The sequence below is a fragment of the Carcharodon carcharias genome, chromosome 5 (assembly GCF_017639515.1).
Source record: "Carcharodon carcharias isolate sCarCar2 chromosome 5, sCarCar2.pri, whole genome shotgun sequence".
In the NCBI taxonomy this organism is placed as follows: domain Eukaryota; kingdom Metazoa; phylum Chordata; class Chondrichthyes; order Lamniformes; family Lamnidae; genus Carcharodon; species Carcharodon carcharias.
Window position 1 is genome coordinate 101519191 of NC_054471.1, and position 26389 is coordinate 101545579.

Here is a 26389-nt window from a genome sequence, read left to right on the forward strand (position 1 = left end):
TTCAGATAGGTGTAACTTATAAGATGTCTAAGGATGTTCCTTTGGCCTTCCAAGATGATCATCTCTATGTCATATGATATTGACCTTCTGCTTATGATTTCTTTTAGCTTATGAACTTCAAAGCTGCCCTGATCCACAACCGTTTCAAAATGGCTTCATCATCAATTCTGATTATAGCGTGGGACAGTCTATATCATTTGAATGCTACCCTGGGTACGTTCTGATTGGGCAGCATGTTCTCACCTGCCATCATGGGATCAACAGGAACTGGAATCACCCATTCCCAAAATGTGAAGGTACTTTCTCAGTTCATCTTTTATCCCCTGTTACATTTCATCTGCTATTTTGTTCTGCGTTCTTAGGCCCTTCCTCTTCCCATAAGCATTCTCAATGACCCCTTAAAACTAACAGTTTAAAGATGCACATAAGGATTATGTTTGGTTTGGCTTCCAAATTTCCTTTTCCTGTTCAGTGGAAGTTGTCTTGTACAGCACGGGTTTTCTGAGATTTCATGAGTAATCACAATATATCACGTAGATTTTCCATGCAGTAACTTCTTGAACCAGTAGGTTGTTCTACACCTCTCTTTGTTAAGTGTATATCGTGTAAATTCAACTCGTAAGCACTTCAACTGATCAAGATTAAGAATTTTTGGGGTGTTGGGCAGCTAGAACATTTGAGGCCCATCCACAGCTCCAAGTGACTCCTTCAACCGTTTCTGATCCATGAGAACATAAATATGTAGTAAGATGGTTGAAGAAAATGACCCATAGATTGCTATAAGACCACATTAGTAATAGAGCAGATCATATAACCATATACTGCTTTTAACTAAAACTTATCCAGTGGTTATATGTAATTTTTCTGCAGTATGATGAGTTTTACCAGAGGTCCCTTATTTGTCTGGAGCCCTTTATCACAGTCCCCATAAGTCCTTGCATTCATCTGTCCCTGAACATGAAACATTTGTTGTGTGTTACTAACAGTATTCTCTCAAATGATACAAAACTAGGTACTCTGGAGGAGCAAAGAGTTCAGTGTGTCTAAGTACCCAAATCATTAAAAATAAGTAGATAGGAACAAACAGCAGTCAAAAATGCTCATGGAATGTTGGCCAGGAAATCCATTGCCTCTACCCAAGGGGATATTTTGCCTTGGGAAATTATAAATTGGTCCCAAGGTGGCATCCCCTTTTGGTAAGAGGACTTCAGTTACAAACAAAATCTTCGCTCGCATCTTTTGGCGTAAAATCAACTTCAGGAACCATCCCTCTAGTTGCACCTATTCACACCCTTTAGAACTCTTCCTATCACTGGACATGCTAACCTTCAAACTAAAATCACTGAGGCTGGGGATGCAGAAACTCACAGCCTAAGGAATACCTGCCAACGTCCCTAACCCCATGGATAGGGGGGACCGTGTTTGGGGTGAACATAGGTTTAACACTAGAAAGCAACCCCCACCTCACCCTGCCAATCTTACTCCACTGTTCAAAAAAATCATGGTTGACCTTCAAGCACAATTCCACTTTTTTGTCCAGTCCCGATATTGCTTGATTTGCTTAAAATCCATTGACCTCAGACCTGAACATTCTCATCAACTGAGCATTCACAGCCAACCTGGGTTAGGGAATTCCAAAGGTTCACAAGCCTCTAGGTGGACAAATGTCTCCTCACCTCAGTCTGATCCTTTATCCTGACATTATTGCCTGGATTTTCATGGAGTCATGGAGATGCCACAGAGCTTCTGAAATGACGGACAGGACAAGATGTGAAAGTCCCACCCCAATTTCCGACTGGTAAGGGAATGGGTGAAAAGTTCAAACATACCTTATTTTGGCTGTAGCAAAGGCCTTAACCAGTGGTGTGGGAGGTACGAATTTATGGAGTAGGCAAAAAGGCTGCTGAAGGGTGTATAAGGAATGTACAACAGTCATGATCTGAAAAAAAAGTACGGTCAGTGTCACTCAAAGTTGAAAAAAAAACTGTTCTAGCAGTTGTAATAGATGTTTATTGACATTTCCTTAAAGGCTGTTTCTGAATGCTTGGCTTATTTCCAAAAGCTGTTATTATCTCAGCAGGGGTTTCTAAGTACACAGTTTGATTGACAGCTCAAAGAGGCTACTAAATAATTAGCTGTTTTTGATGTGGGCTTATGAGTAGAAGTATGTTTATATAAGAGATTAAGCACTTGAGATTTAAAAGGTTTGAATTGGCTTTCATGGATAGGAGTTTTTTTTAATATAGTGAAGACAGTGTTACATTTTTAGACTTTATTATTTCACCTCAGCAAGGCACCTGATGTTTGCCCATGGTGGATACTGGGTGAGTTGGCATTGAGGGTGGGTGAGTTGGCATAAGTTGGCATGGGGTCTTGGAGGGTTAGGGTTAGGGGAGTGCTGTTGGTTAAATGGATGTGAATGGTGAGGGCTAGAGGCCTTAAAACTTAACAAAACAACTGGGGCAAAGTCCCAGAGAACCAAGGCGGGCCTTTTGACCAGCCAGCCTCGGCACTCAGCCACCCCTGTGGCAGCCTCCAATCTGCTTCTGGGTTAGTTGGCCCCACTCTATCCTATTGCAAAATGCTCCCCGCCAGTGGGTGTTGATAGCTTTCCTTTCCTTGATCAAACCTCCCCCATTCTTAGGCTTCAGAAGAGCTGGTCCTTTGAGCCATAAATGGTCTTTGTGGCAGTGAAGAAGCCACCGATATCATTTATGTCAGTGAGATGTTGAATTTCCTTGCCTTATCTGCCAACCACATGTTCTTCATGGGTGCAGGTGCACCTTTATGCCTTGGCTTTTGCTTGTTCGTAAGGCAGTTTCTTATCCTTTGAGTTTGGGTCATTCCACCATGCACAGCAAGTCTTGCACTTGCGATCAGTCAGTTTCTTGATACCCTGATTATTTTCATCAAATCATTCCTGATCTTTGCTGACAGAAATAAAAAACAAGTGTCTCATTGTAGGCATTGATGATATTGGCCTTAAGGACATCCCCAGCACCGTGAACACTTCTTCTGTTCTAAAGGCATTGTTGGAATCGATCTCTTTTGATTGGTTCCTTCAGAGCCTCAATGTTGATCTTTTGTGGACACCTCTTCTATTGCACCTGTTTTTTGGGAGCCAGTTTGATGGATATAATTGAATGAATAAATTGGTGATCGGTCCAGCAGTTATCAGCTCCTCTCATTGCTCTGATGATGTGGACATCATTGCAATTCTGGACTCGGACGATGACGTAATCAGTCATGTGCCAGTGCAACACCATGGGTGTTGCCATGACATTTTGTACTTGGTCTTCTGGTGGAACAGGGTATTGGTGATGATAAGCCCATGGTCTGCCTATTTAGTAAGGAGAAGAAAGCCATTAGAGTTGACATTTTCAATTCCTTCCCTGGCAATAGTTCCATTCCAGAGATTGGAATCTCTTCCATTAAAGTCTCCTAGAAGAATAAACCTGTGCTCCTTCAGAACCCCACAGAGGACTTGGTCAAGTTTGGCATTGAAATCTTCCTAGTTTTCGTCATCGGCATCCTGAGTTTGGGCACATGCACTGGCCATGGTGGCGATTTGGCTGCTTGCCAGTTTGAGATGAAGAGTCATGAGGAGCTCATTTCTTCCAAGATGGAAATGATGAAGCTGTTTCACAAGTCCATTCTTGACAGCAACTCCAACTCTGTGAACTCTGCATTCTTCTTCTGATTTCCCTTTCCAGAAGAAAGTATAACTGCCTCGTAGTTCCTTGAGCTACCCCTCTCCAGCTCAATTTTGATGAGTACAATCACGTTTAATGCATTAGCAAAAGAGGCACTGGGGCCCAGAAAGTCTGGTCAGGAGCCCAAAACCCAGAACTGCACCATTTTCACATTGACCAGGGTATTCCAACAAGTATTTTACACTTAATTGAACTGTTCCTACAGAAAATATGCCTTAGCTTGATTTCAGTATTTCAATACATTAAAATAAAACTGTGATTTTTCTTCTGCTTAGCCTGGGATTGAGTTAATTTTTCCCATTTAACGTAAGGGAAATCCATGAGCCGTGAAACTGTTAAAGGGCCTGTAGCTTTCAAGACTTTTTTAATGCAGTACATTGTTATACAGTAAGACATTGGAGGTAGCCTTTCGTCATAGTTTGGTAACGAGCTGGGAGATAGTTGAGTGACAGAAGGAATAAAGAGAATGTATTCTGATTGGCAGGGTGTGACAAGTGGGGATTGATTTTACATTGCCCTGCTGGTGGGCTCATGAAATCCAGTGTATGGCCTTCCTGCCAGCCCCCAGTGTATATGAAATTTTACAGAGGACAGCAGAGGCATTGGGCAGTCTGCTTGCCTTGGGCTTATGAAGCCCTTAAGTGGCTATTTATGGACTTCACCCTACCCCTTCCACTTTTTTACCACAGCGAGGGGAGGCTCAGGCCAATTTGGTAGCCCAGCAGCTTTAGCTGTGTGGGCAGGTGTCAGGCAAGGGGAGTGCGGGGAACCTCCTTTGTGCATTGGGTCCATTGTAGGCACCCTCCAAGAGCACACTCTCCCCTTTACCCTCTCACACCTGTCTCGTCTCGTCTCCCCTGCCCTGCCCTGCCTTTGATGAGGCCTGCCAGCCTGGCCCTGGTGAAATCTCCCCAGCTTAGCATGGTGTCTGACTCCAGCAACAATCCCCGTTGTGGACAAACTATAGTCCCAGCAGTGGCCTCTGCTCCCATTTGGCGCTGCTGGAATTACAGAGCTGCTAGCTGTCCGATTGACCTGGCAGATCTTTGAGGCAGGACTTCCTGTCCCTAAGGAGTGTAAATCCTGCCTCCACCCTATTAACAGCCAATAGAGCTGTTAAATGACAGTGGAGTAGTCATTCTTCGCATTAATGGGCTTCCCATTGAATTTTTCGCTGAGGGAAGGTAGTGTGGCACGTAGGGACCATGGTGCCCCATAAAATCCAGCCTGTGGTTTTTCTCAAATGTATTAATGGCTTAGTTGAAGGGCAAGGGAGATAAGTCTAAGTTTGCAGTTGATACTAAGTGGCACAGAAAATCATGTAGTTAGGAGTGAGAAGTCATAAAGGGACATAAATTAAGTGAGTAGGCAAAACTGATAGACGAAATTCAATGTGGGGAAGTGTGAGGTCATTTACTTTGGATTCAAGAAAGGCAAATTGGATTTTTTTTTAATGGCGAGGGATAAGGAACTGTGCAGGAGCGAAGAAGTTTGGTCCTCCTGATACAGAAATCATTAACGTATAGTGCCTAGGTACAAAAAGGTAATCAAGAAAGTTCAATAAAATGTTAGCTTTCTTTTCAAAGGGGTTTGCAATATAAAGAGAAGGAAATAGGCACGGGTCATGTGATCCACACCTTGGTGAAGGGCAGAGTGAACTTTTCACTGGGTCTGGCTACTTCATCTCTGTGACATAGTAGTGCCCAGCCACTGTCACGGAACAAAGCTAGTAGTGTAGTGTGAGGTACTGCACCCATACATTATTTATTCCTTCTTGGAATGTGAGCATCACTGGCTAGGCCAGCATTGTTGCCCATCCTTAATTTTCTTTGAGAAGATGGTGGTGAGCCACCTTCTTGAACCTGCAGTCCATACAGCGTAGATAAATCCACAGTGCTTTTAGGGAGGGAGTTCCAGGATTTTGAAGGAACGGTGATATGGTTCCTAGTCTCAATGGCGTCAGGCTTGGAGGGAACCTGCAGTTCATGGTGTTCCCATGAGTTTGCTGCTCTTGCCCTTCTTGGTGGTGGTGTTTGTAGGTTTGGAAGGTGCTGTTGAAGGAGCCTTGGTGAGTTACCACAAAACACCTGAATCTAGTGTGAAATCAAGATAGGAGAGATGTTGGGCATCAGTGGCCTGGCTGTTTGACCTATTTTCATGCAGCCTTTAGATGCTGGGCACTGGTGAGACATAGTTGGCTATTGTGGCATGCCAATCATAGTGCAGCCTGTCCACACAAGCTTGGCACCAGACTCGCATGTGAGGCTCCTTTTCAATAACAGGAAGAAAGTGACAAAAATGAATCATACTTAGTGATGGATTATTTGTTTGTTCCTGGGCAGAGCAAATATTGCATTAAAATTGAATACTATTGACTGATTCTGCATGCTATAGCATGTGTATATATATATATATATATATAGATATATATATAGACGTAGATCTTCACAGTGCTTGTATATGTGGGTTTTATACTTTAATGATCCCTGAGTGAGGGATTGTCTCATTAATTCTTCAGTGTTCGGAGCAGATGAAAGAGCTAACTATACCATTCAATTGCAAGGATCCTTTACATGCTTGACTATCTATTGTAGTCTATTATAAGAGAGAAGCTGCAGTTTTTTTTTAACACTTTTTGTTTTGTGATAGTGATGCTTGGAACAATATCTTGCATGAGATTGGTCAAAAACTGCAAGCAGAAGCAACAAGTTAAGGATGGGTTAGAATCTCCAAAGTAGTGTACAGCAAGGTAAACAGTGAATGATCTGTATTTCAAGGAAGAAGCAAGTTGGTTGTTTTTCAGAAAGTGTATTATAGGAGCTGCAAAAGCCAGCGGGAAATGAGACAGAGCAGGTATAACGACATTAATTCTGAATGCCTGGGTTTAAGGCACGGTAACATCTTTTAAATGCGAGTGGCAGACCCATACGGCACTTATGGGTTCACTTTGGATACCTGCCATAAGAGAAGAAGTGAGAAAACAAGGGCTGGCCAGGAGTTAGGATCATGCCTACCATCAGCCCTCTTTCTAAGTGCCCAAAAATAAAGACGGAGTGCACCATTTTGTAGGTGGAAGGGCAGGGTGGTCTAAGCCATAACAGCCAACTATGTCTCACCAGTACATTCTGCTATCTCGGTTGCTCAGAGGTAGTGAGCCCTATGCCAAGAAATTGTCCAATGTGGGAATGGTTTCCTGTTCTGATGTCAGGGAGCGTGCTTGTGATGTCTAGGAGTTTTACAGCACGCCTGTCCAGACCCCAGTGCAAACTGGGACAAGGTAGGATTTTGAATGGAGACCTGGTATCCTCAAATTCCATCATAAACCTCTTATGTTTCCCCTACCTGACTTATGCCATAGGAACACTCTTGGGGTGAGGAGTTTTGGCTCATACTGTTTTCACTGTGTATTGCTTATTTGCACATTAATGTACAATACATTTGTGTTGTGATTTATAGGCCGAGCTGTGGTCTGATGAAGTATGTAATTCTTCACCTACCAAAGATAAGATGATCTATGACAACATTTGATATATTACAGTAATCTAGAACACAATGATAAAGCCTCTTTGTTTTGACCTCTTGGTTTTGCAATATTGCTTAGATATTAGACTGGTAAAGGTTCTCTCTGTATTTTGGAGAGTATAAGATGTGCTTCTGTATGTTAACTAGTAACAAATTAACTGTAGGCAATTAACCAGCATAAAAACCTAAGAATATACCATGCAGTAAGAAAATTCTCCCATCGCTTCAGCCCAAACCTTCATTCATATGCCACCTATCTACTAAAACATCTTGAATGTAGCTGAAATTATATTGCAAGGATAGAGTCCTGGGGTTAGTTTATATGTCCATTCTTGACCATAAGTCACCAGACACAATATATTTGGGGAGAGACAAAGCAAAAATAGAATGGGGAGAAGTTTGAAATGAGTGTTGATTGACCTAGTTAGCAAATCACTGACTATTATACTTAACTTTAAATGCAACTGGCCAACACTAGTGGATTTAAATACTTTTCTGAAGGGGTAAGTGAAAAAAAAAGACTTGAGGTTTTTATGGCACTTTTTATCTCCAAGCACCTTATTGCCAATGAAGTACTTTTTGAAGTGTAGTCGGTTTGTGAACAGGAAGCTCCCACAAATGGCAATGTGATAGTGATCAGTTAATCTGTTTTGTGATGTTGATTGAGGGATAAATATTGACCAGGATACCAGGGATAATACTCATGCTCTTCTTCAGAAAGGCCCTTTGGGATATTTTACATCCAACCATGCAGGCAGATGGGGCCTTGGTTTAACATCTCACCCAGTAGGCAATGATGAAGTTGTAAGATTTCTCCTTCAGGGGATTGGCGGCATTCTCGTGCCTCCTAAAGTCATTGACTTTTGCCACTTCATTTAGTACATTTCAACATTTTGGAGTTGCACTTTTGGGCACAAGGCAATATGCCTACAATGTCTTCCTTTGGTATTCGGTTTCTCAACTACACCGACTCAAAGCAGTTATTCTATAATGTTATATAGAAAATGGTAGTCTGGTCGATTTTCAGACCAGACAATTTTCACTTCAATCAAATGCAATTCTGCTTTTGGAATATTGATTTTTAAAATGTATCCTAATGTAATTATGCAGTAGTGCATTACTTCAATCCATCAATCTATAAATAATTTCTTCAATGTCATGAATGATACTAATTGCATTTCCTTTAGTGAACTCCTGGTTTAATCAGGTTCCATAGCTGTACTTTAATTCTTCAATCTCTGCTTAAAACTAAAATAATTTAGTACATTTTTCAGACTGACTTTTTTTTTTATTCGTTCATGGTAGGCCAGCATTTATTGCCCATTCCTAATGGCTCTTGTTCAGAGGGTATTTAAGAGTCAACCTTGCTATGGGTCTGGAGTTGCATGTAGGCCAGACCAGGTAAGGACGGCAGATTTCCTTCCCTAAAGGACATTAGCGAACCAGATGGGTTTTTATGACAATCGGCAGTGGTTTCACGGTCATAATCAGACTTTTAATTCCAGATTTATATTGAATTCAAATTTCACCACCTGCCATGGTGGGATTCAAACCTGGGACCCCAGAGCATTATCCTGGGTCTCTGGAATACCAGTGAGTGATAATACCTCTACACCACTGCCTCCACTATCACAGGAAGGTTTCCTGGTGTTCAGTCAACATTCTTTCCTCAACCAATAGTGTCAAAGGAGAACAGATTAAACTTCACCGCATTGTTGTTTAAGAGATGTTTCAGAAGCAAAGTGGCTGATACGGGTCGGGAAGCCAGAAGTTGTTGGAGCAGGCTTTTTAACTCAGCCACGGTATTAGCATCCTGCTTGTGGGCTACCAAGCCACTCAGAGTGAGCAAGTGTGATGACAACCTGCATCTGACAGTTAAAAGCTCTCATACATAATGCGACTTTGATAGGGGTCAGAATGAATCCATTAGAGAACAGTTAGAACAGAGAGAGAAAGTACAGTGGTGCAGGCATATGTGGGAAGGCTTCCCCCCGGTTCTTTGAGGCATCCATCAAGATCATACTGTGATCATCCCAAGAGGAAGAAACCAGTCTTTGAAGTCAGTCAACCTCAGAAGGTCAGCTTAAGGAGCTCAGTATATGGATACAGGTTTGATGACCTCTTCAGGGCAAGAAAGGTGAGTGTCATCCCACATTTAAGTGCCAGCTGCTCACTCAGACTTCCCTAGCCTACCCCTGCAGAGCGCTCTTCAGACTAGGAAAGCTTGCAGCTCCACCCGTTGCTCTCTCGAGGCACCTTCTCATTTCTCCATCTGAACAGCCAATACTGACACTCATCTTCACCTCATTACCATCTCAAATCCATTCCCCTCAGTCACCATCCACAACTGTTGTCATTTTACCTCCTCAAGACATACCATTTTTCACAGTCATAACTCTGCTTTCTCTCCTTACTGAAGAGAGCATGAACTCCGGGGAGAGGCAGAGAAGTAGGATGTGACCTCCAATGAAAGCCACCCTTGCGACAGAGGAGGAGGAAGCCTTGGAGATCAGCAGTGTGGCAGAGTGCCACTGGAGATGTAGAAATTGGGGTGTCCCAGATACCTACTCACAGCTACATGGCCCAAACCACTCACTTGTGGTGAATTGAAAGCACCAGTAACTTAAATGTGATCATCTACAATGAATCCAACCCCTTGTCAGTTCTGATTCATGTCTTTTATCTCCCACAGGTCTATCAATCATGACGTAGGAGCTGATGTGGGAAAGGTCCAAGGAGTCCTTAGAGGAGGTTGTGCACTAGATGAAGCACTGTCTCACAACTTATGTAGACCCTGCATCAGTTCAGATACACACACCGTGGGGCCTCCAAGCCACATGTTATCACATAGTGAGACTCATCACAAGTGAGCAGAAACGGGTGTTAGAGACAGGGACAGCAATGGAGAATTCAAGTCAGACAGTGCAGGACAATCCAAGTTCTGTTCAGCTGGTCACAGATGCTGAGCCTTGGGGGCTGTTGACATAGAGGACTATTCTGGAGCAGCAGAAAATTTGAGAGATTCTGTTAACCTTTCCAGAGACATTGTGCACCTTGGAGAGAGATTCGAAGAGTCAGTCTCTAACATGAGTGTCATAATGCCTCAGGCCTTTGCACTGATGTCCACCTCTATGGAGCATCAGACAACGAATTGCATGCAGGTCTTCACCAATGGCCTGCATGTGCAGCCTACCAGTTTAAGTAGGATGGGTGAAAGTCTTGTCTTGATCATTCAATGTCTCACTGAAGTGTAACAAAGTGTTCTCCAGATCTTGGATCTCAGGAAATTGCGAATGCACCATGAGAAGGAAAATGGAGAAAGGGAAGATGGAAATGGGGACTCTGCTCAAGTCACTCCTGTTCCTCCATCCTTCAGTCATACTCCGACATGCTGCCTCCTGTCTGGATGTTCCAGTCCGTCTCTGCACAGGTGCAGGTGAGGCAGTCTTTGGTGAGGCCTTTGTGGGCTCCAAAACCTAGAGAATATCGGTCACGAGCATCCCAGCTGTCTTAGTAGGAGAATGAGTAGACTTCCTGTAGCTCTGCGGAAGCCACGGGGTAGACCCAGGTAAAGTAACAGAAGAAGGAAGAGAAAGGCTTTGTGGTTTCACAAGGAAATCATTTGTGTGTTTATAAGTATTTCATTGTATCAATTTTATTTTCAATGTTAGTGAACCATAAACTTTATTTCAAGTGTCCATTGTTCAGTCAGTTCCATTGTTGCCTCTCGTCTGTCAAGTGGCCATCAGTGGAAAATTGTAGAGCTGATAAATGAGTATTAATGAGGCCTATTAGCTGTGGGAATGATTTGTGTTATTATGAGGTCAGTGAGCTCAACATTGTTGTGTCATATGACTTCACAGCCTCAGGTTAGCTGAATTTTGCATATAAAAGTCTGGCATGGGAATCTCTGGCAGTTACATGAGCAACTGCAGGCACCCTAGCTGCATCAAGCTCCTCTGCTTCTACTTCCTCCTCCTCCAAGAATGCAGAGCAATCATCACCTCCCTCTTCCTGCAGGTCCGGTCTCCCCTGCTGCGAGGGACTGCAGATACTACTGTCCAGGTTCCTTGCTGGTGTATACTGAAGGGTGCCCGAAGATTTACCAATATTCAACAAACTAATGGCTTACTCTATGACTGCCCTTGTGTTCATTTGGCTCTGCTTGTATCTTTAACTGTTCATCAGTGGGCAGGGTTGCTCACAAGGGTCATCAGCCATGTGCTTGGAGGGTAGTCCTTGTCTCCAAGGAGCACCCACACTGACTCTGTTTAGTGGTGTGAAAATCTATGGGAGATATGATTAACACAGAATGAAGGTGTCAAGCAGCTTCAGGAGAGCTTGCATGGACATGCATGGTTATCATCCAGGGTCACATCCCAGATCAACATTGATGGAGTGCAGCAGATTGTGAAATTCTGCAAGTCTCATCTGATTATTAGAGAGAGCGGAGTCGAAGAAATTCAGGGTTATGCTGACCTTGTCAGCCACTAGCCATGTTTTCTCAGCTGACCCACTTGGAAGGACATTTTGTTCCAGGAGGCTGCAGATGTTAGTGACCTTCTGTGAAAGCCTGAGCCTCCTGAGGCACTGTTGCTCAGACATGATCTGAAAGATGACCCTCTTGTCTGCCTATCCAATGTTGGGGGCACTACCTCCTTCAGACTGGAGCTCTGTGTTCCTCTCCACTGTCCTGGGGAGTGACAGGTGGCTAAGGAGAAGGAGGCTGATGTTGCTCCTGCTGATGTTTATGTTGGTATTTCTGGTGCTGTTGTTCCTTGGAGGTCCATGGGAAAGCTACAGAAATTGCTCCCTTGTTGCAATGAAGGCTGACAGCAGGGAAATACAGATCAAAGTCAAAAAATCCAAGGCCGCAGAAATGACCTCCAGCATGTTGGAATTCGCCTCCAGAGCATTGAAAACACACTCTAAGAACAAATCCTGCAATCAAAAGCCTTTCATTTTGGCAAGGAAACAGCTGTCATAGTTCAGTATTTAAGCCCATCAATTTCACAGCCCCATCAATTCTTTCTGTGTTCTCGCTTTGCTTAATGTGACAACTTTCTTATAGCTCGGGAAACCAGTGCACTGGCTAGTAATACCAGAATTCAGGGCTAATTTTTTATTTAATTATCACTTCACATATGATAATCCCTGATCCATCTGCCCCATGGCGATTTCCCATACTGCTCCAAACACAAACTGGTTAAATAATGGACATGAGCAGATCATGTTGGGTTTCCGACATTCGAGAATTTTTAAAATGTTTCAGTCCCCCACTGCACTGAAATTCCTTCCCTATGGTGGGTTTAGTGGAGGGAGGGAATACACAAGTGTCAAAACTCAGAAGGATTGAGAATTAGGTGGGTATGTGGGGTGTTTGTGCTTCTGGATAGGAAGGGGTAAGATCTTAGAAGGATTTAAACAGAACAATTTTAAACTTGAAACGTTGATATACTGAGAGCCAATGTAGGTCAATTAGGAATGATGGCCAAGTTGAACTTTGTTAGGATATTGTTATGATCCTAGCTGATGTTACCACCAGATAAGCACCAGCTTGCTAGATCCTAACTTTTAATTTGTTTGTTTAGATACATAGAGAGTGGCTACTGAACAGTCACCGGAGTCAGCTAATGAACTTCTAACAAAAAAGCAAGACAGTTATTTAGCAAGAAAAGATGAACTATGTTACAATACTTCTTCACCCACAACTATACCTTTACAGATATATACAGATTTGTAAGGATAACACAAGTTGCAAAGCTATCTCATGCTCTCATGTCTACAGTAAGTACACAATCCATGTAAGCCAGTGGCGACCTGTGGTCAGACACAACACACGCTGAAACTGAGCCAGGTGCTATGGATTGCTCATCCACTCTTCCTGGGCGCTTGCCACACCATGAGTCATCCGGTCTCACTGCACTCTGTCTTTCACACAAGGGCTCCCAATCTCCACTCTCCAAGGACTTGCTTTGAAATCTTGTCCCAAACCAACTCTGTCTCTCAGACGCCTTCCACAAGGGTTCACCTCTAGCGTTTCGAACTACTCTGTTGATGTTCCTCTTCCCGAGGTCACCACATGCATTCAAGCTTTCTTCCATGCATTCTCTCTCACTGACTCAGCTGTCAACAGTACACCTGCTTCACATGCCCATAGCAAAGAGTTTCAAACCCTCAGTGGACTTTTCCCAAGTGTTTATCTCTTTTAAGCTTGAAGCTTGGAGCCTTTCTTTGCTCCTCACTCTTAACTTCACTTAACAAGACCTTTTCCAGGTTCCTCTCCTTCCTTTGACTCGAAGATCTTCTTGGGGCTTTCTCCTGTTCCACTCCCTTGATTTTGGGGACATTCTCCTTTAGCTTGGGACTAGCTCTCTGTCCCTTTTTCTCCAGTCTCTCTCTGGCAGCTACTTTCAACTGACTTTAGCTTGGGACTAGCTATCTGCCCCTTCCAGGTTGCTTCTGCTTGGCAGCTGTCTTCAAACTGAACTTAAAACTGCTTCTTCTAGTTTTTCTTTATATGTGCGTATGGGTGGGGCCTGCTTTTCTGGATCCCTGTTGCTAGGCAACAGCATAGTTTTTTTTCTAGTCTTGTGTTTGCTTTAACTTCTCTTAAAGTTGTAAAACTCATTCGAAATGCAGGCACCTTTTAAAGTGAAACTAAAACTCAGCTTGACTTTTTTATTAACACACAAATACAGAAATATGAATCAAGTTTAGTTTAAGTTGAAGATGATAATATCATAAAAAATAGTATCAGGAGCAGGGCATTTAGCCCCTCAAGCCTGCTTAGCCATTCAGTAAGATCATGATGGCTGATCTGATTGTGGCTTTAACTCCAAATTCCTGCCTGTCATTAATAACCCTTGACTCCCTTGTAGATCAAAAATCTGTCTAACTAGCCTTGGATATATTCAATGACACAGCCTTCACTGCTTTCTGAGGTAGTGAATTCTAAAGATTCATGACTCTCTGAGAGAAGAAATTTCTCCTCATCTCAATCATAAATGGGAGACCCCTTATTTTCAAACTGTGCCCCCTAGTTCTAGATTCCTCCACAAGGGGAAACATCCTCTCAGCATCTACCCTATCAAGCCCCTCAGAATCTATGTTTCGATAAGATCATCTCTCATGCTTCTAAACCTGCTCAACCCTTCCTCATAAGACAATTGCATCCCAGGAATGAGCCTTCTGAACCCCCTCTGCAATGCTTCCAATGCAAGTATGTCCCTCTTTGAGTAAGGAGAACAAAACAGTCCACAATACTCCAGGTGTGGTCTCACCAGTACCCTGTGCAATTGTATCAAGACTTCCCTACTTATATACTCCATCCCCTTGGAATCAAGGAAAACATTCCATTTGCCTTCTTAATTATTTGATGTGCCTGCATGCTAATGTTTTCTCATTCATGTACAAGGACACCCAGATCCCTCCACGTAATTAGCCAAGGTCCTTCAGGGACCAGAGGCAGCTCCCTCTGTTAAAGAGAGACAAGTGGTTATATAGCTTCAGGGGTAACAGTCCACTTCAAGCAAGGGGCAAGGCAAGGAAGCAGCCTGCAGGAAATACCACAGACGATTCAGCCATTTATCCCATGTTCTTGGTATCATTCTGCACCACACTCTAGCCATCTCGCCATTTGAGCTAATCGACCCCATTCAATCAAGATCCCTCTGTACAACAGCATTTGGCAGCCTCTCTATATTTAAATAATATTCTGCTTTTCTCTTCTCCCTGTCAACATGCACAACCTCACATTTTCCCAGAGTAAACTCCATCTACCAAATTTTTGCCATTCACTTAACCTATTTATGTCCCTTTGAAGACTCTTTATACCCTCCTCACAATTTGCTTTCCTATCTACCTTTGCAATGTCAGCAAATTTGGCTATAACACAGTCAGCCACTTCATCCAAGTCATAAATATAAGTTGGAAATACTTGAGGCCCCCAGCACTGAGCCCTGTGACACTTCACTATTCACAGTTTGTCAAATTGAAAATGACTTGATTATCCTGATTCTTTGTTTCCTGTTAGTCAGGCAAGCCTCTATCCATGCTCATATGCCCCAACACCATGAGCGCTTATTTTGTGTAGTAACCTTTAACATACAATACGTATAGACAAGGAACAGGAGTAGGCTACTTGGCCCTTCGAGCCTGCTCTGCCACTTAATAGGATCATGGCTGATCTGACAGTAACCTCAAATCTGCATCCTGCCTACCCCTGATAACCTCTCACCCCCTTGCTTCCAAAGAATCTATCCACCTCTGCCTTAAAAACGTTCAAAGATTCTGCTTCCATTGCCTTTTCAGGAAGAGAGTTCCAAAGACTCACGACCCTCTGAGAGAAAAAAATTAGCCTCATCTCTGTTTTAAGTGCGCGACCCCTTATAACTAGTTCTAGATTCTCCCACAAGAGGTAACACCCTCTCCACATCCACCCTGTCAAGACCCCTCAGGATCTTATATATTTCAATCAAGCTATCTCTTACTCTTCTAAACTCCAGTGTATACAAGCCTAGCCTGCCTAACCTTTCCTCATAAGACAACCCACTCATTCCGTGTATTAGTCTGGGAAACCTTGTCTGAACTGCTTCCAAAGCAGTTATATCCTTCCTTAAATAAGGTGACCAAAACTGTACACAGTACTCCAGATGTGGTCTCACTAGTGCTCTGTATAACTGAAGCATAACCTTCCTACTTTTGTATTAAATTCCCCTTGCAATAAATGATAACATTCTATTAGCTTTCTTAATTACTTGCATAACCTGCATACTAGCCTTTTGTGATTCATGAACTAAGATCCCTCTGCATCTCAGAGCTCTGTAATCTCTCCCCATTAAGATGATATGCTTCTCTTTTATTCTTGCTGCCAAAATGGACAATTTTACATTTTCCCACATTATACTCCATTTGCCAGATCTTTGCCTGCTTACTTAACCTATCTATATCCTTTTATAGCCTCCTTATGTCAGCTTCACAACTTACTTTCCTACCTACCTTTGTGTCATCAGCAAATTTGGCAACCATCACATCCATCCCTTCATCCAAGTCATTTATATAAATTGTAAACATTTGAGGTCCCAGCACTGATCTCTTGGCACACCATTCATTATATCTTGCCAACCTGAAAAAGAACCATTTATACCTACTCTCTGATTCCTGTTAGCCAGCCAACCTTCTATCCATGCCAATATGTTACCCCCTGTACCATGAGCTTTTATTTTCTGCAATAACCTTTGATGTAGCATAATGGAGATCATGGTATGCATACCCTCATGGATCTCCGCCAGATTCTCCCGCACACCTTGCTGGACATGCAGCACCTGCTGCTTAATTGCCGACTCAAGAGGCTCATCATCAGCCTTCGAGTGAGCATCGTCCTGGTCTCCAGCAGTCCTCCGACTGCTGGTGCCCTGGGCTCTCTCTGCCTCCACCTGCACCTCAAGCGAGTGTGAAATGCCTTCACTGTTGTGCATCGACATCCTAGCCACTGATCTAATGCCCAACGAAGTGCTGATATCTGCGCCAGTGCCTGGTTCAGAGAGGAGCCTGCCGGTCATCTGGTGTCAGGGGTGGCTCTTTGGGGTCCTGCGATTGGGTGCATGGTGGCATTTCTAATGGAGAACAACAATGTGTCATTAGTTGAAGTCATCACACTATCATGGTGCCATCGTCTTTCAGTGATCAGTGAGGAGTCCAGTTTTGAGGCTCCCAACAATGATGAGACTACACAAGAATGTTTGCACCAAAACTCTCACCTCTGTGCTCTGCATTCTTACCTTCATCTGAGACCCCACGGCCGGTTGACCAAGGTGCATGCCGGATCTCCATCTCTAGGGCATCCTGCTCATACCTCATTAGGGTTAAGTGGTTTTGGGGGCCTTCGCTGGTCTGTGGCCTTTCATTGTTAGTATGGGCTGTCTTTTCCTGAAAGGACAGAGGAGCATGATTAGTCCACTCTCTACCTTCAGCACCATTGCAGCCTGGCCAACCCCACCTGAGGAACACCTCCAGGGCACATCCGAGTTGTGGCCCTCCACGGAGTGTGGGGGGGCGGGGGGACCAACCCCTAACACTTCACACTGATCCATGCCAACACGGCACTCGTCTTTCCTGAGCGCTGCAGGTCGTTAAACCTCTTGTGGCACTGCACCCAGGTGCGCCACACAACATCATGGCTGCTGACCAGCACTGCTACATCCTCCAAAACTCTTTTGGTAATGTGTGGTGGCCTCCTCCTGCCTTCCCTAGAGTCAAGGATGTCTCTCCTGGAAGCCACTTCCTCCAGAGAACTGCGAGGCACTCATCCAAAAACCGGGGGTGGTGAGGGGGGCGGGAGGCCGAGTGCCCACCCGACCTGCCCTCCAGCCTGGCATCTGCACCCACACTTGATATTATAACTTCGTGGTTGCAATGCTAAAAATGTAGTCATTGCTGGCAGCCTTCCAGGGGCTGCCTGTACCACTTTTAAACCGGCCGCTGGGTTACCATTAGACCTGGCAGTCGACAGGCCCCTGACCCTGCTCGGCCCTTCCTGACCTTTGGGGAGCCGAGTTTCACATTTAGGCCTGCCAGCATGAAATTGTGGTTGTGGGCTGATCGCGGGCAGTGGCCCATTTGCCGGCCGATCCCGGGTTTGCCGATCATGCCCACCCACCCACCGACCTTAAGATCCTGCCCTATGGATCCCCAGATCTAGAAAATGTCCATTTTATAGTGACTCATCTCTCCATCCTTTTTTCTTAGCACTTCTTTAATTTTATGCTATGAAATATTTAGAAATCAATCCATAATCCTGCCTGTGTCATGTCATTATTTAAGCTATATTCCAAGAAGTTAAGCAAATTTGTAACTAGAGTAAAACTATCCAGAATCAACTTTGCTCTAGTAAAATTTTACTGTCTCAGTGAATGTGGCTTAAGAGCTCCACACTGGCTGAAGTGCTTGCAGACAATTTGGTGCATGTAATTAGTGTACCTTGAAGGACCTGGAAGTCCTGTTTCAGATGTATATTGGCACTGGCCTAAAGCAGGTCTTACACTATCTTTTGAAATTCCAACTAAAGTCGAAGGTCTAAATTGACGTCAGCTGTGGCTTAGTTGGTAGCACTCAAGTCCCAGGGAATGCTGCACTGTCAGAAATGCTATCTTTCAGATGAGACTTTAAATTCTTTAAATGCTTTCCAAGATGGATGTAAAAGACTCATGGTGCTATTTCAAGGAAGGAGAGTGGAGTTATCCCCAATCTCTTGATCAATACTTATCCCTCAAACAACATCACAAATACAGCCTATCTGGTCATTATCACATTGCTATTTGTGGGAGCTTGCTGTGTGCAGATTGGTTGCTGCATATCCTACATTACAGTAATGACTACATCATAAAGGTTACTTCATTGGCTGTAAACTGCTTTGGTATGTTGTGAAAGGCATTATATAAATGAAAGTCTTTTAAAAGATGTACTGATAGACACCTCGGTTAATTGTGCTACTTGTTTTGTTTGTTTGTTTTAAAGCTCCCTGCAGCCTCAATGTAACATCTCAGAATGGCACCATCTACTCTCCTGGGTTTCCCAACGAGTACCCAAATTCAAAGGATTGTAGCTGGCTAATTACAGTACCTTCAGGACATGGGGTTTATATCAACTTCACTCTGCTCCAGACAGAACCCGTGAATGACTACATAGCTGTATGGTATGGCCTTTATTTAATTACAAACAAAGATAATTGTGAAACAAAAATACTTAGAAAATGTTGAATTGCAGTTTGTATTAGATATTTTCATTATTGTACTTGATAAATAGAACTGCTGCAGTATTGTGGGGAGGGCGGGGTGATGGGGGGTAGTTCATGTTGTGTACTGTGCCTTACAATCGTTATAATCTTTAGAGGGCATTCCAGATTTACAAGATGGTTTGCAATCTGTCCCCTATTTTAAATTTGAAATGGCATCCCTGGTCTTTAAATGTCATTCATTTTCTTCTACTCTGGGAGATTGGGGACTAGATTTTCTTCTTGGGCTTTTGAAATATGGATCAGGCATTTTTCTGATCTCCAAAATGTGAGCCTACCTCTGAACCCCATCCCTGCCATACTTTTTCGCAGAGAGAGGAATGCAGTGTTTTGCGAACTGTGATGAAGTACAGGAGGAATGTGGGTGCCATGGCAGGCTGGTTAGAACGCCTGCCTCAGTTCATTGGTGCAGTAGCCTAGCTCCCAACATCATTTTTATGCCCCCAAACCTCACCCCTTTTCATGCCCCTTCATATCCCCCATGCCTCCTCATATCCCCCATACCCCCACATATTCCCCCATGTCGCTCATGAATCCTCCAAAGCCACTCACCCAATATATACTATGTACAGTCCTCAGGAGCCTTGCAAGAGAATTCTCTTAAATGCAGGTGAAAAAATAAGCCTGTAACAAACAAACAAAACTCTCATTCAAACACTGGTGACACTGCAAGGAAACTATAGTCATATAGAAAAAAAGTTAAATCTCCTTAAGTACCCATTAAGTTGTGTAAACAAACAACCATGTAGTGAGAAACCACATCAAAGGCACATCATGTTTTTACAGCCTCTTAAAACTGTCAATTACTCCCCTGAGCAGTTGTGTTCAAAGATCATCTACTGAGCTAAGTACTCCAACAACTTTTGGAACCCAGCCAAATATTCATAATGGCCACAGATATCAAAACATTAACTTGCAGTTCCAAACGTCCATGAAATTTAAAGAACAGACGGTGTTATATTTCCACTCCAAAGCAGATTTCCTGTCAATCAATTGAGTGAAGAACGTGTTTTCTTTTAACTTTCAGCAGCAGGGCAATTTATTTCTTCAAATCTACAAGAGCTTTGAGCATTTAAATCACAATACAAACATGACAGGAGAGTTTGCCAGCACATTTTCTCCACACTTTTTCATGTATTGTATGGCACTTTCTCCACTGGGAAAATACTATAATTTATGTTGACATTTATACAAGCTGGTCAATCTAATGTTATACTTACCTTTGTAGGACAGAGCATTATGGTCAACCACTGCATTAAAAATATATCTACATTACAATACAGCATTTAAAAGTGATATTTGAAGGTGTCATAGCATTTAACATTTAACACCTGTCGGAATGTTCACACTTCCTCAGCAGGCTTCCCTTACTGGTCATAAACTCTCAAACCTGGTGGGTGCTTTTAGGGTTTCTAAAACCTTCACCAGAAATAAAGATAGTGGGGAAAAGGAAATTCAAATTTTCTACGGTTCTCACAATGACCCCGACCCCAGAAGAGACGCGCATACATTTTGCATCCAAGGCCTTCCCAACCTATGAAAAGGCCATATAAAAATAGATTGGCGTTGGGAAGGCAGAGGAAATTTGTTTTTTGCAATCAGAAAAAACAAAGTTTCAGGTTTCCCGTCACTATTCCCGCCTCCCTGGGGAGACGAGTATCCGGCCCCGGGTGCATGCCGACAGTACAGTTCAGTATCCTGTGGGAGTGCTGCACGATTGTGCCCAAGCTTGTTTCTGCAAAGGATGTTGTGCAAGGTTGTGCAAATGTATTTAAACTCTTAGACCGTGAAGTGTGAGATGATTTTTTTTTCACCATCTGATTACTCTTCATTGTCGTTTGGTTGAAGATGAATAGGCTCTGGGTTTTCCTATTACAGAGATATACTTTGGGGATAAATGATGGTATAGAAAGAAAGCCAAAGATTCTGTTATTCAACTGTTTCTTTACAATCACGTAGCTTTTCTATTTATTTCTGATTAATACCAATAAATAATAACAGATTGAAACATTTAATTCTTTGATGTGAAATCAGATAATTAGATTTTCAAGTTGCAACAGATTATTATTATATTAGTTTGTTTACTTAATCCTGTACTTATAAACTGATTTTTAAAAAATTCTTTCACGAGTTGTGGGCATTGCTGGCAAGACCAGCATTTGTTGCCCATTCCGAATTGCCCTTGAGAAGGTGGTGGTGAGCTGCCACCTTGAATCGCTGCAGTGCATGTGGTGTAGGTACACCCACAGTGACAGTGGGAAGGGAGTTCCAGGATTTTGACCCAGCGACAGTGAAGGGATGGCAATATAGTTTCAAATCAGGAGGTGTGTGGCTTGGAGGGGAACTTGCAGGTGGTGGTGTTCCCATGCACCTGCTGCCCTTGTCTTTCCAGGTGATAGAGGTCATGGTTTGGAAAGTGCTGTTGAAGGAGCCTTGGTGAGTTACTGCAGTGCACCTTGTAGATGGTACACACTGCTGTCACTGAGTGTCGGTGGTGGAGGGAGTGAATGTTTGAGGTGGCGGATGGGCTGCCAGTGAAGCAGGCTGTTTTGCCCTGGATGGTGTCAAGCTTCTTCAGTATTGTTGTAGCTGCACTAACCCAGGCAAGTGGAGAATATTCCATCGCACTCCTGACCTTGCTTTGTAGATGGTGTACAGAATTTGGGGAGTCAGGAGGTGAATTACTTGCCATAGAATTCCTTGCCCCTGACCTGCTCTTGTAGCCACAGTATTTATATGGCTAGTCCAGTCCAGTTTCTAGCTAATGGTAACCCCCAGGATGTTGCTAGTGGGTGATTCAGTGATGGTCATACCATTGAATGTCAAGGGAATTTGGTTGGATTCACTCTTGTTGGAGATGGTCATTTCCTGGTACTTGTGTGGCACGAATGTTACTTGCCATTTATCTGCCCAAGCCTGAATGTTGTCCAGATAGCTTGCTGCATATGGACACGGATTACTTCAGTACCTGAGGAATTGCAAACGGTGCCGAACGTTGTGCAATCATCAGTGAACATCCCCACTTCTGATCTTATGTTGGAAAGAAAGTCATGGATTAACTAACTGAAGATGGTTGGGCCGAGGACACTACCCCAAGGAACATCTGCAATTATGTCCTGGGTCTGAGGTGATTGACCTACAACAACCACAACCATCTTCCTTTGTGCTGGGTGAGTTTTCCCCTGATTCCCATTGACTCCAGTTTTCCTAGGGCTCCTTGATGCCACACTCGATCAAATGCTGCCTTGATGTCAAGAGCAGTCACTCTCACCTCACCTCTTGAGACCAGCTTTTTAGTCCATGTTTGGACCAAAGCAGTAATGAGGTCAGGAGCTGAGTGACCCTGGTGGAACCCAAACTGAGCATCAGTGAGCAGGTTATTGCTGACTAAGTGTGGTTTTAATAGCACTGGCGAAGACACTTTCCATCACTTTGCTGATAATCATGAGTAAACTGATGGGGCGATAATTGGCCGGCTTGAACTTATCCTGCTCTAAGGGGAGATTGCCCCCTTATAAATTATTTTTTTAAAATCCTGAAATGTTAATGTTGATTTTATAACATCAGCAAGGAAATTAATAGTTAATGTTACAGTAGTCTTATCTTGTGAATATTGAAGGTAATGAGTTCCTCGAAGGACATTAGAGACCAGATTTTAAAGGCCCGTCGAAGGAATGCACTGGTCCTCTGGCTCATCACTTGCAGCCATTATTTTCAACCATCTTTTTCAACTGGCATTTTCTCATTTCAATGGGAAGCATCAAGCATTGTGACCATCCGTGAGAAGTATCATATTCAAACCCTAATGATTCTTAACCCTCCTACTGTTGGTGTCAATTCTCTCAGAAATCAGTGAGCTGTCATGGTTCAATCTACTACACTGTCTCAGGCTTCGCAAACAGCATAGCCTTGGAGCATACTCATCATACCCCAATTTCAGTCACGTACTGACACACATCCTACACTCTTGCAGGACTAAGTGGCACACAATCAGAGTTAGCAGGAGCTAACTGGAAGGTGTCAGCTATGTCTGCATGTTCTAACCCCCATGGAGGAGACTGTGTTGGCTGTTATTGGTGTCTGTTGTCGAGTCCATGGCCAGAGGTGTATGAAATCATTGAAGGTGGTAGTATACTCATACCTAATCTTCCTTCTTACATATCACTTCCCCTTTGTCCCACACTCTCTTCTGATTTACTGCAACGGTGCAATCATGCACTTTTTACTTCGCCCACTTCCTTACACAACAACCTTTGTCTTGTGTCTTTTGCCTTTCACATACCCAAGAAGCGTAACCTGAACAGACAAAGGTGGAACAGCAGAATGGCAATAGTGACGGAGACACAACACTGTCACTCGATCTTGTACTTGCAACCACCAGCTCAGATACTGAGTGTGTGTAATTTAGAGGATAGCATAGAGGCAGGATCTGCACATTGTGAGACACTGGGCACAAGTGGTTTGCAGCCAGGGCAGGGGGCAAGGGTAGCACAGATGTCAGTTCACTAGAGGGTGAGGTCATACACTAACTCTGCTGCAGAGGACTCATGAGCTCTTCAGTGTGGAGCCTATAGAAGAACACTTCTGTGCACATCCAAATGCATGGTGCATTGCAAAGCCTGTCAAAAAGCCTGTGGTCTGTGCCGAGGAGCATGGAGGGGTCCAGCACCAACTTGGCACAGGGTTTTATGCAGAACTAGGAGCCCATCATTTCTAGCATGTGAGTGCTGGCAAACTCCATCAGAACACTTATGGATCCAAACATGATGCAGTATCCGATGACCAATGTTTTGTTTTCCAGTGCAGCACAAGCAGTTTATGAATGTCTAAATATTGCAGTGGAAGTTCAGACTGAAGTCACGGAAGCTCAGAATTTTGCCATCATGGCTGTGGATTGCAGTGTGTGAAGAGGCTTGCAGGGTATCACAGCAATTTGTCCTTCAACCGATTACTAGTGCTGCTGAGGCCCTTTCCCAGGGAGGGGCAGTGGCTCCATTGAGCATGAACCTGCTGCCGTTTCTCAGGATGACATCGTTCGCCCTTCCACCACTGCCACCCCACCAGCTCCTCACTGTTGCCTGTCTACCAGCCAGTTCAAACATTTGCCGCCCATGCCGAGATGATGCAGTCCACAGGCGGGCTTTCTAGGCTCAAGGCTGCTTGAGGTTACCAGCTCCTCCACAGAAAGTCAACAGCCTTCCACCAGCCATGCTGTAGCCAGTAGGGTAGCACTGCATAGGAGCACCAGGCCAGCCAAAGATGGAAAACAGACGTTACCAGAATGCACAGTGGTATTTATTGATCTTTGTATGCAAAATAGAATGATTTCATTTATAATTTCGGTTGCCTTTTATATTTGCAATGTGGTGAAGTGGATGCTGTGATGATCAGTGAGTGAGGGGAAAATAATGTGTGAATGGGGAATTGGGGCTGTGTTTACTGGCATTGCACTAAAATGAGTTTTTCCACATTCAGCGTAACTCGAAAAAGGGCTGTCTGGGCTGCCTTCTCCCTTCTTCCTCTTCCTCCTCATACTCCTGCTGTGTAGCTGATCACTATTTGGCTGATAGCAAGAGCTGGTCCCTCCCCTCATGTTAGATTGTGCACCATGAAGCAGACCACCACGAATCTTGACACCCTCACTGTTGGGTACTGCGGTGCTCTATCAGATTGGTCCAAGCAGTGGAAACATTGTTTCAGCATGCTACTGGTCTGTTCCATCGCATTTTATGTGGCAGCATGGCTTTCATTGTATTGCTGCATATTGCTTGCGTGAGTTGAACACCAGAGTCATGAATCATGTTGTTTGTGGATAACCCATTCAGTGATTTGCCATCGTGCTTCAAATGCAGCTAGCACAGCTGACAGAATGTAGGCATCATGACTGTTGCCAGGATACAGGACATTGACTTGCATTGCTTCACTGTCTGTGGTCACGCACCAGCTAGATATTATCATAGTGGGAGCACTCATGATTCTCGTATAAAGCAGAGTTGACATGTAGCACTGCAGAGCAATGTGCGTGCTGTCAGTGGCGCCTTGCGCCATGGGGAAGTTTGCAATCATTGTAAAGGAGCATGCTCACTCCCCCTGCTTCTCTCTAGCATGAGAGAATGAAATGTAATTAACTCTCTTTTAACAGAGAACCACACTACTAACCTCCTTTATGCAACAGTGGACGGCAAACTGGGAGATCTTGCAAATGTGTCCAGCTCCAGAGTGGGATTTTCCGGGCCCGTTCACCATCAGGATCATCAGGTCCTGCCAAATGTCAATGAACATTTGGCTGGCCTGCTGCATCCCCCATGGTGGGCCCCGCCACGGCAGGGCCAAAATATCCCAAATATTTCAAATGATACATATGCATAAAAGTTCTATGCCACAGTTACATCCACAACTGTTAAAAATGTGCCCTACTGTGAAGCTGCAGCAGGTGGCAGATTTCATTGAGGCCGTCCTTAATGAGTCTTTCAGTACCAGCCACGTCACTCGGCATGCACTTCTACAACTTTAAACAACTATAGAATCATCAACCATTTGTAAAATCAAAGCAACTGTAAAAAAAAATCAACCAGGAACTAAGCTATAAATAGTTGATGTTCTCGTTAAATAGCGCTGCTGGGGAGTCCTTCCTGTGTGTTCAGCTGTGTAAGGTTAAGAAAGGGTCTTAGCTGATGTGTTGTGCTCCAAAATGATAGGGTTAGTGTCAAATCAGCATTGCATAATCAAGGAATCTTTATTGAAAGTGAGCAGTAAAGTTTTACAAATCAGTTCCCCTATCCATTTCTTCATATGCATGCTCTTTCTCTGCTCTCTATCTCCCTCCTCCACCTCTGTCTGCCTGCCCATCCCATCTCTCTCTCTTTCTTTTTCCCCCCTCATTCTGTTCCTATGTTCTCTCATTGTCTACTCCTTCTCTTGGTCTCCCTTTATCCCCTTTCTATCTCCCTCTCTTTTTTTTCTCTCCCTCACTACTCACTTTTTCTCCGACTGTTGCCTGAAAACTCTGTGAGAAAATTCAATGACAATCAACCAGTCCCTGATGAATTCAGAGTAACAGGAAAATGCCTGGGCCACTGGGATGCTCTAAGGTCAGCTGATGGAATGACAGCACAAATTCTGAAGACCATTTTGTATTTTTAGCAACCGTCAAGCTGAATTTTATAAGATTTTTCCCCAGTTACAGTTATCTCTGGTTGTGTTTGTCTGATTTTCACATATAAACCAAAGACGTGCATTTAAAGGCTATTAGATGTTTCAGCCAGATTATTGCTTTAAAACAGAAATTAATGTCGTCTTTAAGTTAACTGTAGCCAATTCATTTCTCGTGGCTCCACTCAAAGGCGGAAAGATCAGACAA

The 26389-nt window shown here is 43.6% G+C and overlaps 1 protein-coding gene across 1 annotated transcript in view; it reads left to right on the top strand.

The window, feature by feature from the left end:
- Positions 1-26389, top strand: part of LOC121278286 (CUB and sushi domain-containing protein 1-like) — an 844854-nt gene that overhangs the window by 570135 nt on the left and 248330 nt on the right. Inside the window, exons 33-34 of the mRNA XM_041188558.1 lie at positions 108-296; positions 18753-18930. Of these exons, the coding sequence (XP_041044492.1) occupies positions 108-296; positions 18753-18930 (367 nt within the window). The remainder of the gene's footprint in view (positions 1-107; positions 297-18752; positions 18931-26389) is intronic.